Source organism: Phoca vitulina, unplaced genomic scaffold (genome assembly GCF_004348235.1).
Source record: "Phoca vitulina isolate PV1807 unplaced genomic scaffold, GSC_HSeal_1.0 scaffold93, whole genome shotgun sequence".
Taxonomy (NCBI): domain Eukaryota; kingdom Metazoa; phylum Chordata; class Mammalia; order Carnivora; family Phocidae; genus Phoca; species Phoca vitulina.
In genome coordinates this window covers 1268568-1285807 of record NW_022589796.1, presented here as the reverse complement: position 1 = coordinate 1285807, position 17240 = coordinate 1268568, and the positions used below count along the sequence as shown (strand labels likewise).

The 17240-nt window shown below is 43.8% G+C and overlaps 1 protein-coding gene across 3 annotated transcripts in view; it reads left to right on the top strand.

The window, feature by feature from the left end:
* The first annotated feature begins 1822 nt into the window (after positions 1–1822).
* The window catches only part of PRTFDC1 (phosphoribosyl transferase domain containing 1), a 91056-nt gene continuing 75638 nt past the window's right edge, over positions 1823–17240 (top strand). For 2 of the 3 annotated variants that reach the window (XM_032396679.1, XM_032396678.1), the window contains exons 1-3: positions 1870–1917; positions 11222–11328; positions 16623–16806. In XM_032396679.1, the coding sequence (XP_032252570.1) occupies positions 1870–1917; positions 11222–11328; positions 16623–16806 (339 nt within the window). Of the gene's footprint in view, positions 1918–11221; positions 11329–16622; positions 16807–17240 lie in introns of all 3 variants that reach the window. The other variant, XM_032396677.1, reaches the window with a different exon arrangement.

Here is a 17240-nt window from a genome sequence, read left to right as displayed (position 1 = left end):
TTCCACAGTGCCTGAGCTGGGCCCAGAGTGGGTTGCTTTTTGATTTCTGTTTAGCAGCTACACCTGTCATTTATTTTGAGGCCCCTGCCTCAGATCTGATCTGACTGACCCATGACCCACACCGAGCCTCTTAGGGGTAAGCTTGATTTTGCAGCAGTAAGAGATAACGTGGGATACTCTACAGAGTGGTTTGAGAACCACCTGCCTTTCGCTCATCTGAGGTCTTGGCAGTACGTATTTCCATGTCCCACCCTAGGGCTTCTCCACATAACCTGCGGGGTAGGGTTAAAGTAGCCGGAAGCTGCTTTCACCAGCTCCGCAAGCAAGTGTCGTGAACCCTATAGTTTGATCACACGCCAGTGATGGTACTTTTCAGTTCCTGGAAGTTTTAGTGACGGTGGTTGTGAAGATACTTCCTGGGCTTGGTTCTTGATAACGTCAGTGGAAGATGGACTTTCACCTTTGGGAAAAGAGGTGAGAGGCAGACTATAAAAATGGCCCTGGGCAAGGACCTCTGACAAGGACGGGAGAAAATGTTTACCTGCACACCAGGAAACAAGATCACCCAATGTCCAGCACCGTGCCTGGTCTCCGCGATCCACGGAGCTGCCTTCCTTCCCCTGCGCTGGCATCTGGGGAAGCCGATCAACAGTGCTGAGCACGGCCACGTCTGAATGACTAGTAACTTTCCAACTTAGAGCGGCATTAACTGCTTGGTGGCTATTTTCCCCTCAAACCAAGCAAAATCAGCATTCCTCTCCCTGCCGTGTGCCAGAACCCAAACACGAACAAAACAGTCTTGTGGAAAGAGAGGCCTGAGTCCGAGAGCGGTGTTCAGCTCGGGGCTGCAGACCCAGGAGGGGGCTGCAAAGAATGCAACCGGACGAGAGCGAGCAGGGGAATGAATATATACTCAAGGAAAGCGGGGCCTTGAGGAATGGACGAAGAACCGGCACATTCGGTGGGGGGAAGGCTGCATTAGGGGTTCAATTAACAAAAGATTCATAAAAGAGGCTTTCGAATCTGAGAGCGATTGCTTTAAACTGCAACCCGAAACCATGAAAGTCTGGCCACAGGGTCTCACAAAAGTGGTAAAGTTGATAATTTGTAAAAATGTCTCTCTCTTTTCCCCCCTGAACGCGGTGAAGGAAAGGCCCTATTTCAGATTCCAGATCCTAAACTGCGGGCTTGGGCCGGGATAAAAGCAATCAGAGGGCTCTTTCAAACTGCGGGCCGGGCGGTTCGACGATTTAAAAAAACCCATTCGGAAGAGTTTCGTCCACAGCCATACTTCGAGAACATCCCATAGCGCAGACTCTGTCACGGATTTTACTTGGGATAAAGAGCGCATAAACATTAGGAGGCAGGATTCAAAGGCATTGTTCGCCTGAAAGCCGGGGACCACAGCCTTAGGGAGGCGGGGGCCATGGGAACACTTTCTCTTGCTGTAAAATTCCAGCCGCGGGCAGCCACGTCCTCCCGAGTCCCAGCGGGGAGCAGGCGGCGGGGCTCCGGGGCTCCGGGGCTCGCAGACTGGCGGGCGGCGGCCGCGAGGGACGCGCCCCGGGTCTGCGCTCAGGTGGAGCGCGCGCGGCTCCGCAGCTGCGCCCCGCGCCGCCCGCCCTGCGCTCCCTGCCCGCATCGCCGCCCGCGCCCCAGGACCCGCCGGGGGAGGGGGCCCGGGCAGGCGGACGCGGCGGCCGAGCCGCTGGAGCCGCGCCAGGCGCGGGGTCTGCGGCGCGCGGTCCTTCCCCGCCGGCTGGCCCGGGGCGGGGCGGCCCGGTCCCCAGTCCCATCCCCCTCCCAGCCCTTCGCCCTCCCAGATCCTTCCCGCGTCCTTCTTCCCTTCCCGCTTTCCCCGGGAGAAACATGGCCGGGAGCAGCGAGGAGGCGCCAGACTACGGGCGAGGCGTCGTGGTAAATGCAAACTCCCGATTTCTGGGCTGAGTCGTGCGCTCCCCGCTCTCTCCCCTCCCCTCCCTTCTTGGCACCCTCCTTTTAGATTAAATGCCTGAAATGCATTCGCGTGAAATGCGGGCGGGCCACTGCTTTGTTCTCCCGTCCCGGAGCTGATGGCTTCCATACTCCCCTCCCAGCCGCCCCTCCCCGCGCGCGACCTGACCCAACACTTAACAGCTCTGCACCCCGTGTTCTCAGTGTCTCCTCCGCGCCCCTCCCAGCCCCTCCCGGGGCAGGAATCGGATACCCCAGCGCTGACCCTGTGTGGTCACGACGAGTCACCTTTGGGAGCAGGGCGGGTCTGTGAAGACCCTCGCGGGCTACTCTTGGGGGCCTCCCTCCCTTTGTGCTTCTCCCTGACCCCTCCAGCGCAGGCTTCCAGTTTGGTTTCCAAAAAGATACTGAGGATTCTCCAGGGCAGCTAGGAAATAAAGTAGCTCAAATGGACGGAGTTTAAGCTTTGAAACGTGGGCTGGGACCCTGGGGTCTTTGCACAAGATGGATACAGGCTAGTGCCTCCGGAGCGTCAGTCTCCTTGTCAGCAAAAGGGAAACACTGCGTGCTTGACCCGTTGAGCGAATTGGAGAGATTGTAAAATATCTGTCTAGTAGTGTGTCCGGAGGGGAGGATGTGGGATGATGGGTTCCCAGACCAGAGCCCCTTTATCCCTGGGAATCCCTCAAAGAGTCAATCAGAGGGTACCCATCTGTCAGTGTCCTGGAATCAAATCTGCTCTTGCCCTGTGGCCGCTGGCCTCGGCTCCTAGCTCCTGTCCAGAATGGTCTCTATAGAAGGTGGTGGTTATTACTGTATCAGGTTTAACAGAGGTGAGGGTGGAGAGTGGGGCTAACTTGCTGCATTAACATTTCTTTTTTCAGAGCTCTGTGGTATTCGCAGGTAACCTGTGTGATTATGCATGGATTACTGGAGTATGGGGTTTGGGGAAGGAAACACGACACACTCAGACAGAACTAATCAGGTTGAAATGTGTTGCTCAGTTCTTAATTTATGGGCAGGACCTTTCCATCTTCAAGAACGAGGACTTCATTTGACTGTCCTGCCGGGTTTCCAGGGGGTGTTCTAGGCTCTGCAGATAGAGCAGGGAACCAGACAAAGCCCTGTCTTCATTGGGCTTACATTCTAGAGAAGGGGCAGAGGCAAGAAAATAAAGAAGAAAATTTCACATAGTGACGTGTGCAGTGAAAAGAAAAGAGAGTAATGAGATACGGAGTGATTGGAGGAGGCCTGGGGAGCAGAGCAGTACTGCTTTTGCTCAGGTGGTCAGGGTGGTCTCTTGGCAGTGATATTTGAACCATGACCGGAAGGGTGAGTAGGAGGTAGCCGTGTGAACCCTCGGAAGAAGAGGTGCTGGCCATACCGATTGCAAAGAAATCATTGTATCCTGAGAAGAAATCCTCACACCCAATTTATGCTTAAAAAAAAAAAAACAAACAAACTCCAGTTGCCGTGGAGCGAACATTTAAGCCTGGGGGTGGGGGAGGAATGAAAATATAAAAAGGGAAATAAGTTCAATTCTGGACAAATTGAGTCTGTGAAGCCTCCAGGTCAAGATGCACTGCAGGCAATTTGAAATTTGTATTTGCAATTGAGGAGAGTGATTGGATTGACTTGGAAATTTTCAGAAAATAGAAAAATATCTGATGCTTGGCTTGGATAGGAAGGCCCCATGAAAATGGGAAAAAAATTATAAACTGCTGTTATGGGTAGAAACCTGGAAATCCCCACATGGAAGAGGCAGAATGTCCAGCAGAAATCCGATAAATAGACCAAGAATGACTAGCAAAGCCGGAGAGGACAGACAGGGTGGTAGGTGTCTAGGGAACAGAGTTTTGTGGAGGGGCGAGAGGGGCCATTAAGAGTGTCAGATGCTGCAGGAACAGCAAGTAGGACAAAGATGGAAAAGAGGCCATTGTATTTAACAATTGCAAAGCCATTAGCCGTGAGAATCATTTAAACAACCATCCCATCAGTAGAATGGCTACAATATAGCACTACTCTTTAATAATACATGCTCTTAGAAAGGAATTAGGTAAATTGATATGACTAATAAGATAGGCAGATTGTTAAAGTCTAAAAAGCAAATGATGGAACAGTATGAATAGCCCAATCTATTAGTATCAAAAGAAGTTCTCTGGGAAGCAAGGTAATTTTTTGAGAAAGACGGTGTGAGGCAGAGAGAGGACCTCATGAGAGGTTGGAAACAATGTGTCATGGGATGGCCCCTGCATTCATACTATTTTCTCCAGTAGAGCTTGGCATAATTAGATGAACTCAAGTTGGATACAGGGAGGGAAGGCAAATTCAGAGTGAGTTCAACGTGCTGGGGAAGCCCATGGCATCTACGGTAGAGAGGAAAGGCAAAGCTCAGGAAGGTACCTATACAGGGAAAATAGAGAACGCTTAAGGATGGTTGCAAAAACACCAAAGGGAAGTTTTAGTACCAGTGGAAAAAGGGGGCAGGTATTGATAGTGAGCGTTTATTGAGCACTTACTATGTGGTTTCCCTGAATTATTCATTAACTCCTTGCAAATCCGTGAGAGAGGAATATAATCTCCATTTTACAGAAGAGGAGACGGAGGCCCTGAGAGATTAAGAAAATCCCCAAGGTCACATAACTAGCAAATGACAGAAGCAGGATTGAAGTCAGGTTTTACTCACAGTGCTACATAGAAAGCTGTGATTGCAGGGAAGTCCTTCTGAGGTGGGATTGCTCTGGAAGATTGGATGTGGCATAAAGATGAAGTAGTTTGGGTTAAGGCAGATGAAGGAGCCACAGGATGAAGTGGCTAATAGGATGATGGAGGCAGGTTTGGGGGCTGTCCAGAAATGAGGTGCAGAAGAAAATTCCGAGTTGGTAGAAACTTTGCGATGAAGATGGCAGGGGGGCATAGAACCGGATGATGTAAGCATAAAACAAGAAGCCTGGTTTGTGCAAGAGAAGGGAATATTACGAGATTGAAGATGGCGCTTGCCTACAAATGGCTTTCCGTTGAATAGGGGATGTAGGACATTGGTAGGTTATTAACAGTAAGTGGTAGCAAATGTTAATTGCCAAATAAGAGTTGTAGACCTTGAGTTCAGAAACTTTGCTCAAGATTGATTGGTCCCTTGATCTGGAGCCAGTAAAGTCACCAGCCCATGATTGGTACATCTTTGTTCCTTCTCAGGGAGAGAGAAAGCTCTCTGCTCATCTGGCCTTTTGGGATCAGGTTCTTAGATATGTTTTGTTTCTACCAAAGCATTATCAAGAGAATCATAGCTAGTACCTACACAGTGGGTTTAGAAGGAATAAGAAGAAAAAAATCTAAAATAATTGTTGTGCTTCTATTATGGGTCCCCCCCCCCCCCGCCGCCGCAAGAATTGGGGCAGTATTGGAGATAAGTAATCAGATAATCCATCTAAAACACAACTTTACCAGGTTGGGTGCCGAACGCACCACAGAAGAGGAAGGCCTGTGTGATACAAGGTGTCATTTGGTCTGGTGAGTCCCCTTTATTCCTCTGGGAGCAGAATCTAGAGCCTTTTTTTAGGAAACTGCTTCTACGCATTGATTCAAAGTGTGGTTTGAGGCACCTCCTTGCCTGGGCTAGTCGATGTTGGATGTTCCTGTGTGGGAATTCTTGGAAGCAGAGCTGAGGGATGAGACTCCTTTCCTCCCTGACAGTCGAGGGGTAGATGTGAGCCTGAAAAGTGGTGGCAACCAGGGTCACTGCCTGAAGGAGAGAGTGGGGCCTAGCGTGTGGGGCTCAGAGATAGAGAGGAGCAGGGATTTGCTTTTTGTATGTGTTTCCAAACTACTTTTCTCCCTGGGGAAAAACCTGAAAAATGGCGCAAGAAATATGCTAAGCAAAAAAAATTATATTTAATGGCTTAGAAAGAAGGTTCTCAATACATCTTCAAACGGGAAAAAAGAAATGCTGAATGAGTTCTAGGGTTTGAATTTTGTAGAAAATGGCTCAGTTAATGTGTTTGTCACTTCCCCAGCCTAGCCATGTTTTTTGTGTCTTTGGACAGAGAAAGCATTGTTCTGACTAAACTTAGAGCATATTATCTGTGATACTGAAACTATTTAAAGAAGATTTCTTGTTTTGATTTTTTAAAAAGCAGATGAATAACATAATTATCTACAGTTCATAGTAGCCTGCATTCCTTCAGCTTTAGGACTTATTTGCAATGCAATTTGCATGCACCATTAAGAATTACAAGGACTAAACCGGTAGTTTCCTTTATTTTAAAAAAAGCATAGTACTTTTTTTTCTCCATGATAAGTGTACACTTTAATCCCCATCACCTATTTCACCCATTCGGTCCACACTTACCTCCCATCTGGTAACCAGCAGTTTGTTCTCTATAATTAAAGTCTGTCTCTTGATTTCTCTCTCTCTCTCTCTTTTTTTCCTTTGCATGTTTGTTTTATTTCTTAAATTCCCCATATGAGTGAGATCATATGGGTATTTGTCTTCCTCTGACTTATTTCACCTAGCATACTACTCTCTAGTTCCATCCATGTTGTTGCAAATGGTGAGATTTCATTCTTTTTTTATGGCTGAATAATACTCCTCCGTATACATACCACATCCTCTTTATCTGTTCATCCATTGATAGATACTTGGGCTGCTCCCCTAGTTTGGCTATTGTAGATAATACTGCAATAAACATCAGGGTGCATGTATCCCTTTGAATTAGTGTTTTTGTATTTTGGGGGTAAATACCCAATAGTGTGATTCCTGGATCATAGGGTAGTTCTTTTTTTTTTTTTTTTTTTTTTAATTTACTTGATAGAGAGAGAGAGAAGAGAGAGCACGAGCAGGGTGAGGGGCACAGGGAGAAGCAGACTCCCCACTGAGCAGGGAGCCTGACGTGGGATTGGAGCCCAACGCGGGATTGGAGCCCAACACGGGATTCGATCCTGGGACTTCGGGATCATGACCTGAGGGCAAGGCAGATGCTTAACCAACTGAGCCACCCAGGTGCCCCAAGGGTAGTTCTATTTTTAATATTTTGAGGAACCTCCATCCTGTTTTCCACAGTGGCTGCCCCAGTTTGCATTCCCACCAACAGTGAACGAGGGTTCTTTTTTCTCCACATCCTCGCCAACACCTGTTGTTTGTAAACCAGTAGTTCCTTTATCTCTAATTGTCTTTTTTTTTTTATCTCAACAAGGAAAACTCACTATTTCAGACTCAATGGAAAAGGCCAGTTTGAATTATAGAATAGTTTTAAAGAAATACATTTCTTCTATTTTTAAATGTGTAACTTTAACTAGGGTAACAATACGTTGACAAATAGGTTTGAGGCCCTTCTGTAAATTAATTAAGACCTTTAATTTGCAAGTTAACCCGTGTTGTTTCAACACACCTAGATGGTTAACACTTACCCTGGACGTACTATAGACTAGATGATGATTTTGTAAGAGTCTTATTTCCGTTATATATCTTACTGAATCCTCACAATAGCCATGCGAGGCAGGCACTGACTCCATTTTATAGATGAACACACTGAGGCACAGAGAGTTAAAGCCCCAACTTAAGTCCCACAGCTATAACCGCTCCCCCGCCCCCACAGGTGCTGGGCTTCTAAGTCTGAGTGCTTGACCACTACTTCATGCCGCCTTTGACTACAGGTTACCATGACGGCTGTTATCAATAGGTTGGTTTTGCCATTTGCTTATCATTCTTTTCTTCTTTTTGACATCAGTTATTAGGCACTTATTATACACCAGGAAATATCCTAGGAACTCTAAGTAAATCCTCTCTCTCTCTCTTTCTTGTTTTGTTTGTTTGTTTTAAACAATAGACGTGTATTTCTCATAGTTCTGGAAGCTGCAAGTCCAAGATCAATGTGCTGGCTGATTTCATTCCTGGTTAGGACTCTCTCGCTGGCTTGTAGATAGCTGCCTTATTCTTCCCATTGTGTCCTCACATGGCAGAGAGAGAGAGAGAGAGAGAGAGGAAGAAGGGGGGAGAGATGGGGGAGAGAGAAAAAAAGAGAGAGAGTGTGCTAGAGAGCTCCCTGGTTTTTTCTTAGAAGAGCACTAATTCCATCATGAGGGCTCCACCCTCATGACCTAATTACTTCCCAAAGGCCCCACCTCCTAATGTCATCACAATGGGGGGTTAGGGCTTCAACATATGAATTTTAGGGGGGGCACAATTCAGTCCATAGCACTGTAGAGGCCATTTCCTTGCAGCAGATCCTCAAATGGGGTTATTCCTGCCTGCTTTGGAGACTCTCTGTTCTCTGTTAATCCTCACACCAACCCTAACCATAGGTTTTATTGTGTCTTGTTTAAAGGAGGGGGAAACTGAGTCAGTAAGGGTCAGAGCTAAGCTCTAGAACACAGAGAGGAATGTAGGCTCTGAGATACAGCCAGAGCTGGGGGGCGGGGGGGAGCAGGGGGAGAGTGGGGGAAGGGGGCAGTAAGGGATTTGCATGGTATGAAGAATGGGCTCAGAAGACCACTAGTTAATGATGCCACCACCTGGAAGGGCTCCAGGAAGTGGAGTGGGGAGTGTGTGTGTGGTCTGGAAGGGGAGCCAGAAAATGCTGTTCAAGTGAATGATCTCCCTGGGGCCTCATGTGGGTTGGGGTTCTTGTCTGGCCTTTACCGTGGCCTGCCAGAGGATCTTCTGGAGGCTCCTCACGTACAGCTGCTGTTCAGGCTCTGACAGGGAACTGTGGTGTTGATGGTTACAGCAGGCACAGGGAGTTCTCAGGGCTGGAAAACAGAGTTGCTCTGTGCAAATTCAATAGTTGCACCCAGCCAATAGAAGCAGAGCAAATGTGATATTTTTCAAAGAGGCAGATGACACACACCATTTGGCTAACAATCTGCCCCTGGTAGATATGAATTTCCAGAGCCTTGAGCAACAGTATTCTTTATGCAAGGAGGCAAATCGAGACAAATCAGTTTGGGCTGGAGCTCAAGTAGTCTTGGGTAGTCTGTGGATGGAGAATGTGTCATTCGTTAACTCATTGAACATTTTTGAGCACTTACTGTATTCCAGATCAGTGTTCTGAGCACTGGGGTTTCCACAGTGACTCAGACATAGTCTCTGTCAGAAGGCACTAACATTCTAGCGGGAGGAGACAAGACAAAGCACACAGAGAGACATACATGTGTCACATCCAGTGGGAGCACATGCTGGGAAGGAAAGTAAAGCTGGGGAAAAGGGATATAGAGATGAGTAGGAAGGAAGGGGGTGCTATTTTCTATAGGTAATCAGGTAAGTCCTCTCTGTGGAGGTGACATTTAAGTGGGGGCTTGAAGGAAGTGAAGTGTTAGCCATGTAGAAATCTGGGGGAAGAGTATTGTAGGCAAGAGAAAGGGCAGGTGCAAAGCTGTTGAGGCAGGAGCGTGCCTGGCATGTTCAAGGATCAGCAAGAAGAACGTGGCTAAAGCAGAGTAAAGGAGGTAGAGAATGCCTGCAGACAAGTCAGAGAGGTAGCCCCCGTGGGCCACGGTGAAGACTCTGGATTGTACTCAAAAATGGGGAGCTCCGGCTGCCATGTTGGAATGGGGTGGGGATGCAGGGTGGAAGCAGGGAGGCAAGTCTGACAGCTATGGCATGGTCCCTGGAGAAATGATGGTGGCACGGACTGGGAGGTAGCAGTTGGGATGCTGACAGGTGGTCCTGGTTAAATTTTGAAGGAATTGATGATAGGATTTGCCAATGGGTTACATGAGGGAATGAAAGAAAGAAGGCAACAACAACTCCAACATTTTGATCTGAGCAAATAGAAAAATATGTTGTCCTTTGCTGAGATAGGAAAGGGATAAATTTGGAAGAAAATGCCCTGAGTTTGGTTTGGCTGGCATTCCAGAACCCAGAACTGGGGTGGGCCTGGGTGGGAGCTGGACCATAAGTTGCACTTCCAAAACCTGAGCTAAGGTTTTGAGTCCTGGATGAGGAAAGGGTAGACAGCTGGGGGACGTGCCAGAATTAAATGATGTACAAATGGGTCCTATAACAGATAAGACAGAGTGAGCCAGAGGCTGGAAGTGGCAGAAGTCTTTTCAAGGAGCCTGTCTGGGAGCCTTTGAAAAGACAGCTACGAGGGCCCCATCTATGAGGAATTTGGGAGAGAAGATCAGAGAGTAGGAGCAGTGAGCAAAGCCTCCAGAAATAAGTGAGGCCTGACCTGAGCTTCTGCAGAGGGGTTGAGCTTGGGATACAGAGGGAGAGAGGGAAGGAGAAGGAGAGGGTGCAGGTGCAAGAAAGACAAATGAACAGAACACAGAGCTGGGAAAGGTCACGACTGGACTGAAGCCCAGCCTGAGAATGGGGAGGCAATGATGTAGGGAACTGGGCTGGAAAATTGGGATAGCTCTGCATGATGAAAGGTTCAAGCTGAATAGCGGATCTGATGGAAGTGTGCAGGAGTCATCAAAGAACAGGAACCGGCAAGACAGCTATGGAATGAGTTGAGTGCTAACACTTCCCTGGTGTATCCTTTCTCGGTGATCTGAAAGCAAAAGTAACTCGCTCTTCACCTTCATTCTCTCTCCCACATCTTTACTGTTCTAACCATAAAATTTGCACATCCAGTGCTAAGCAAGGGAAAGACTGGCTAGTACTCTATTCACTACATGAATAGGCCAATTTTCTGGAACAATTTTTCCCAATAGGACTGATGGAAGTTCCCACCATAGTATATCGTTCTGAAGTGTTTACTGTAATGACTAGACCACTCAGAAGTTTGTGTCTACACTAATCCCAAGACACGTGTACTTTAATAGGTAATCGTTCCTAGGCAGAGGAGGCTTTTACAATGCATAGAAATGTAATAGTATATGTAATAACATTTATAATAATGTATGATGATACTGTCCATATTTCTAAGTCCATAAGTATAAGTCCAATATACTTATGAACATAGTGTTACTTATATTCATGATACTATATAATTTAGATATAACAAACATTACAAACAATACTATCAGGTTAGCTATAAGACATCAAGTGGATATTTCTTTGTATGATGCCAAAAGTTAGGAGTGGAATTCTCTGTTCATTTCAGTACTAGATCTTTTATCAGGTTTCATGAAACAAATTATTTTCCCCCACGGAGCTTTTCATAGGTTGATAGAATGTAATCTAATGTCATATTGATCATCAGACCACTTCTCTGTTTTCCATATTATTCTTTTTTTCAAATGATACCCATTTTTGCTTACTTACATTTTACAAATAAATTCCCCATGAAAATTATTGTAAACAAAATAATTTGATTTACAGATTATGGACGATTGGCCAGGATATGACTTGAATTTATTCACATACCCACAGCACTATTATGGAGATTTGGAGTATGTCCTCATACCTCATGGCATCATTGTGGACAGGTAAGTGTTATTTCTTGTGTCGGTCTTGGTTCTGCGCTGGCTGGCCCCCTCTTGTGCGAATCATATAATACACTTTACGACCCTATTCCTGAGTCTCCCTTATATAGAAATAGACAGAAATTTTATAGGACAGAGAATTTGGAATAAAACGAATCTCTGCTTTAATTGAACTGGTTACCTGGACACTCGTTCAGGGGAAATGATAAGAATATATATATATATTCTAGAAATAGTTCCATGCAGATATTTTTACGTTCTGTGCATATATATATATATATATATATATATATATATTATTATATGTAACAGCCTCAAAATAACAATGTCCTGCACAAACTGATAAAAACAGGGTTTGGGAAAGCATTGCTGTTTACCTGAGGACCTCTGTCTTACATTTTTCACAGACGCTTGAGTTAACCAGGGATAATTAACAGGTGAACTTTACCTTCATGGGACACACCCCTGCAGCCCTGGCTTTTCCTGCAACTTGGCATATATCTCGGATCAAGCAATGTATCACAGATCAGCCAGTCTGTGCCTGGTTATGGTTTCCAGGCAGTGGTAATGTTTTGGGAATAGGCATATTTTCAACTTAAAAATATCTGCACAGAACTATTTCTAGAACGCTATTTCTAGTTCTTTCTGACCCGTCTATATAGAGGTCCTTTAGCTCCTTCCTAGCCAATTGGCTTTCTAAAAGCCAACATTTTCTCACCTGTTCTAAGCCCATAAGTCACCATTTGTTTCTTGGTTTTCAGAGAGCATCCTCCACTTGAGCCCACCCTAAGCATCAGGATTTAAAGGTCATACCCCTTTCACAAAACTGCCTAATTTGAAGACTATAATCATTCCATGTACCTCTCTGTTTTCTTGTACAAAGATCAAATACTTAAGCCTTAACATTTACATGGAAAGCAAGCCTCACGGTGCACTCCCAGGAACATAGAGATTCTTCAGACACCCAGAAATGGGGGTGGGAGAGGCACTGGGGAATAGGAACAAATTGAAACTTTGGACTTCCCATGCTACCTTTTTTCTTAAACCATAGTACTTCTGCCTCTATTTTTTTAAATCTATTATATTCTTCTGAGTTAATATTTAACTTTATGAAACAAGTCCTTAGCCAAACTAAAGTTTGAAAAACACTGGACAGTCACTATTCCCAGGATATTATCTTTCCATCAATTCCTGTCTATACCAAAAGGAAATGTCATTCTTTCACTCTAAGAATTTTCCATTGGGTAAGACTTGCATAGTCCACGTCCTCTCCAACTATAGTATATTATTAAAATAAGGTCTAGTTTGGAGTTTCTCATGGCCTAAGATGGCTTTTCATGGAATACAAGTCCCAATCCTCAGAGGGAACAAAATGTTCTGTGATCAAATAAACTTGGGAAATTTTGCATCTCTCAAATGGCCAAATCTCCCTGTTAGCAATTCAAATTGAAGATACAGAAATTCCTGCAAAAAAGAAAAAAAAGAAAGAAACCTGCTTGACTTTAACAATTAAACCAACTTTTGTTGTGCAGTGGAGTCCTTGTATTCAGCTCACCCCTTAATAACTCAGAGGCATTTTCCCCTTAACAAAGGTTTGGGAACCCCCTGGTTTAAACAAATTCTTGCTTTTCTCACCTGAATTTTATGACTTTAGTTAATTGCATCCTGATCTAATACATGATTGGGCTGCTAAGGCTACCCAAGGCCAGTTCCCAGTACAGGAGACTTAACCAGTGAACTTGTTAAAATGTGTATTTTTTTTTTTAAGCTTTTATTTATTCATGAGAGAGAGAGAGAGGAGAAGCAGAGGGAGAAGGACAAGCGATTCTGTGCTGAGTGCAGAGCCCCACGCGGGGCTCGATCCCATGACCCCGAGATCATGACCTGAGCCAAAACCAAGAGTCAGACGCTCAATCCACTGAGCCACTCAGGCACCCCATAAAATGTGTATTCTTATGCTTTATGTCTGGAAATCCTGGGGTGGGGCCCAGGAATGAATTTATTAAGTGTAATTTACATACTACAAAATTCACCCATTGTAGGTCAATGAGTCAATGATGTCTAGTAAATGTTTATGGTTGGGCAAGCACAACCATCATTTTACAGTATTTCTATCATCCCCAAAAGTTTGTTTGCTGTCAGTCCCTATTCCTACTTCCAGCATCAGGCAGTCACTAGTCTGATTCCTTTCTCTATAAATTTGTCTTTTCTGAACATTTCATATAAGTTAAATCATACAATATCTAATTATTGATTTACCAATCAATGGTTATTTGGATGTCTAGTTTTGGGCTACTATGAACAACGTATCTATGAACATTCGCATGTAAGTCTTTGTGTGGATATACCTGTTCATTTCTCTTGGATTCCTTGGAGTGGTATTCTGGGTTTTATGGTTAAGTTTAAGAAACTGCCAATTATTTCCAAAGTGGCTGTACCATTTTACATTTCTACCAGCAAGGATGAGGATTCCAGTTTCTCCACATGGTTGCCAACATTTAGTATTGTCTGTCCTTTTGACCATAGCCATTCTAGTGGATATATAAAAGTATCTCATTGTGGTTTTAATTTGCATTTTCCTATTGTTCAGTGTGCTTGTTAGCTATTTATGTTTTCTTTGAAGAGATGACTATTTAAGTCTTCTGCCATTTTTACATTGGGTCAGTTGTTTGTCTTCTTACTGAGTTGTAAGGGTTCTTTATATATTCTGGATATAAGTCCTCTACCAGATATATGATATTTGAATACCCCACCCCCCCATCTGTGGCTTGTCTTTTCATTTTCTTATTTATATCTTTGAGAAGAATGTTAGATGACATATTCTATAAATGCTAGTTAGGTCCAATTGATTTATGATACTGTGTGGTTCAAGTATATCCTTGGTGGTTTTCTGACTGCTGGATCTGTCAATTACTGAGAGAGGGGTATTGAGATCTCCAACTGCAGTAGTGGATTCTAGTTCTGTCAGTTTTTTGACACTCTTTGTTGTTAGATGCACACACATTAAGGATTGTTATGTCTTCTTGGAAAATTGACCTCTTTTTTAGAATATAATGCCCTCTTTATTCCTGATAATTTCCTTGCTCTGAAATCTGCTTTGTCTGAAATCAATAAGCTACTCCTGCTTTCTTTTGATTAGTGTTAGTACAATATGCCCGTCTCCATCCTTTTACTTTTAATCTATCAGTGTCTTCAGAGATAACATATGTTAGGGTCTTTTTTTTTTTTAATCTACTCTGACAGTCTCTGTCTTTTACTTGGTATATTTAGATCATTCACATTTAAAATGATTATTGATATAGTTGGTTTCATATCTACCATATTTGTAATTATTTTCTGTTCATTGCCCTTGTTCTTTGGTTTTGTTTTTTGGGTTTTGTTTGTTTGTTTGTTTTGTTTTCCACTCTATGGAATCTGTATCCCCCACAGTGCATGGCCTCTGATGATAGGCAGTCTATTTTTCTTGTTTTTACATTGTAAGCCTCACTTACTAGGACTCACCCCTGTGTCTGAATAGTTTAGCCTTCAGTCTAAGATTGGTAGAGATTGTACTCAAGCGCCTTAAGCCCTGATGAATGTGTGTGGGGACTGTCAAGCACATTCAGATTTCCAGCCTTTTTCAAGTCTTCCCGGCTTTTATTGTTTCATTGTGCTTTCTTGTGTTTCTGCTGCACACAGTTACAGGCTCCATCATTCAGGAATGTATAGGTAACCTGGTCCCATGCTGGTCTCTGCTGGGCATATGCATAGCTTTTGGTCAGCTTGAGATATGTGAAGAGTATATTGTCTATCCCTCTCCTGTGACGCTAACCTCCCAGAACTCCCTATCAAATCCCCGACTAGACTAGTCTGCCAGTTAGTTGCTCAAACAGGACTGCAACTTCACAATAATGGGGCCATTGGCTCTCCCTGCTCACAGGCTACCAAGATAGCCATACCAACTGACACTGCTCCCTGCGAGGGGAGCTCCCTCTGGCAGTGCCCCACCCTGGCTGAACTACCTGGTTGAACAACGGAGCCGATGTGGGGCGCAGGGAGATGGGAGCACTCTCTGGCAAGGATGCCACAGACTTGTGCTCTTTCTACCCATTGTTCAATGTTTTCATGAATAAATGATTCTCAGTTTGTTACATGTCTCTGATTAACTCCCAGAGTGCTGAACTGGTTGTTTTCGACAGTTTTATCTAGCTTTATAGTTACTTTTTTGTGGAGAGAATGTGTTGACCACCTCACTCCATTATGCTGAAAACAAATGTCCCTTTTTACAGACTATCTGGCATGCCGATGTACATTTTCTTGATGATCATATTTTGAGAAACATCGTCTGAAACCATGGTTGCCATTTAATATGTATATGTTTATACATATGTATGCATATACACACATATATATAACATATAAAATATATTATGTAGTATATTAGATATATAGAACATATGTAATATAATGCTTTATATATAGAGATATACATACATATACATATATACACATACACACATATATATATATATATTCAGATCATTCATTTAACATATTTTAAATCTAATTCTATCTGAAATGCCAGTAGGAATTTTTTTTAAATATGCACCTGAGCTCCTGCCTCCATTCGAGGCTTTAATGTTGTATGGATGCATGGGCAATGGACTTCTAAACATGAAACAATTAGAAAAAATACAGTGACAGTTCCAAATCAGGCTTTGGGTGTCAGCCCGAGGCTGCATCATTACCTAGCTCGAGGAAGGCATCATTCACATGGTGCTCCATGTAAATGGTGCCTCCTGGAATTGTACCCTGGACACCTTTCACATAGGTAATGTGCGATCTTTGTCAAATAAAAGACAGAGGTGATTCTTTTGATAGTTTCTGTGTGCTTGACTTTTCTTCCAGTCTCTTCTAATGTTGTAAGGTGAGTGAGTCATTCTCCATGTCCTCTCTCTTTGCTATAAAGTGAGCATAACATCACCAGATACCTTCATAGCATTGCTAACAACCAGGCTCTGTAGTGGTAAAATAATAGCATTCATGATCTTTGACATATATTTTATACCTTACTCATGTTTGTGACACCAAGGAGCAAAAATGTACTAGGGATGATGTGGTTATCAGAAATATGTTTTGAACACTCTCTCTTTGTCCAGTCTTAACAAAGCTTCTTTATCTGTAGGCTCTGTCTCTCAAGCTCTCCTCCACAATCCCCTGTGTAATCTAATATGGGTAATGCATCATGCATTTTTTTGAAAGGAAAAAAATACTCAGAAGTACTTATGCTTTAATATATCTTTTAATCCCTCTTTCAGAACTGAACGGCTGGCTAAGGATATTATGAAAGACATAGGATACTGTGACATTATGATCCTGTGTGTGCTTAAAGGAGGTTACAAGTTCTGTGCGGATCTTGTAGAACACCTTAAGAACATCAGTCAAAATTCAGATAGATTTGTCTCTATGAAGGTTGATTTCATCAGACTAAAAAGTTACAAGGTAAGTTATTAATTCCATTTTCATTATATAATGTTTAGAATAAAGAATTTTCTAGAATAAAACAATTGATAATCCGATGAAAATGAAGAATGTTATTTTTTAAATTTGCAAGATACTGCAACCTATAATTGAAATAATATTGTTTGGGGGGGAAACCCTCTTTCTGTTATCACATATATGGAAAGATGCTTCAGGAATGATTCATGCTTTCTTTTATGGTTATAAAGCTGAGTGGTTATTTCCTGGTGACTAGCCTCACAAATGAGTGTGTTAACAATGAGTGTTAAGAAAGTCCAGTGAGCGCTGACATGTTTTTGGTCTGGATGTCACCGTTGGCCCTAGAGACCTGTAGGAGGGTGTCCAGCCCAGAGAGGACAGTTATTAGTACTGGGGTGGCGGAAGTCTCGGCCTGGAAGTGGAGAAGGGAAGTCTGT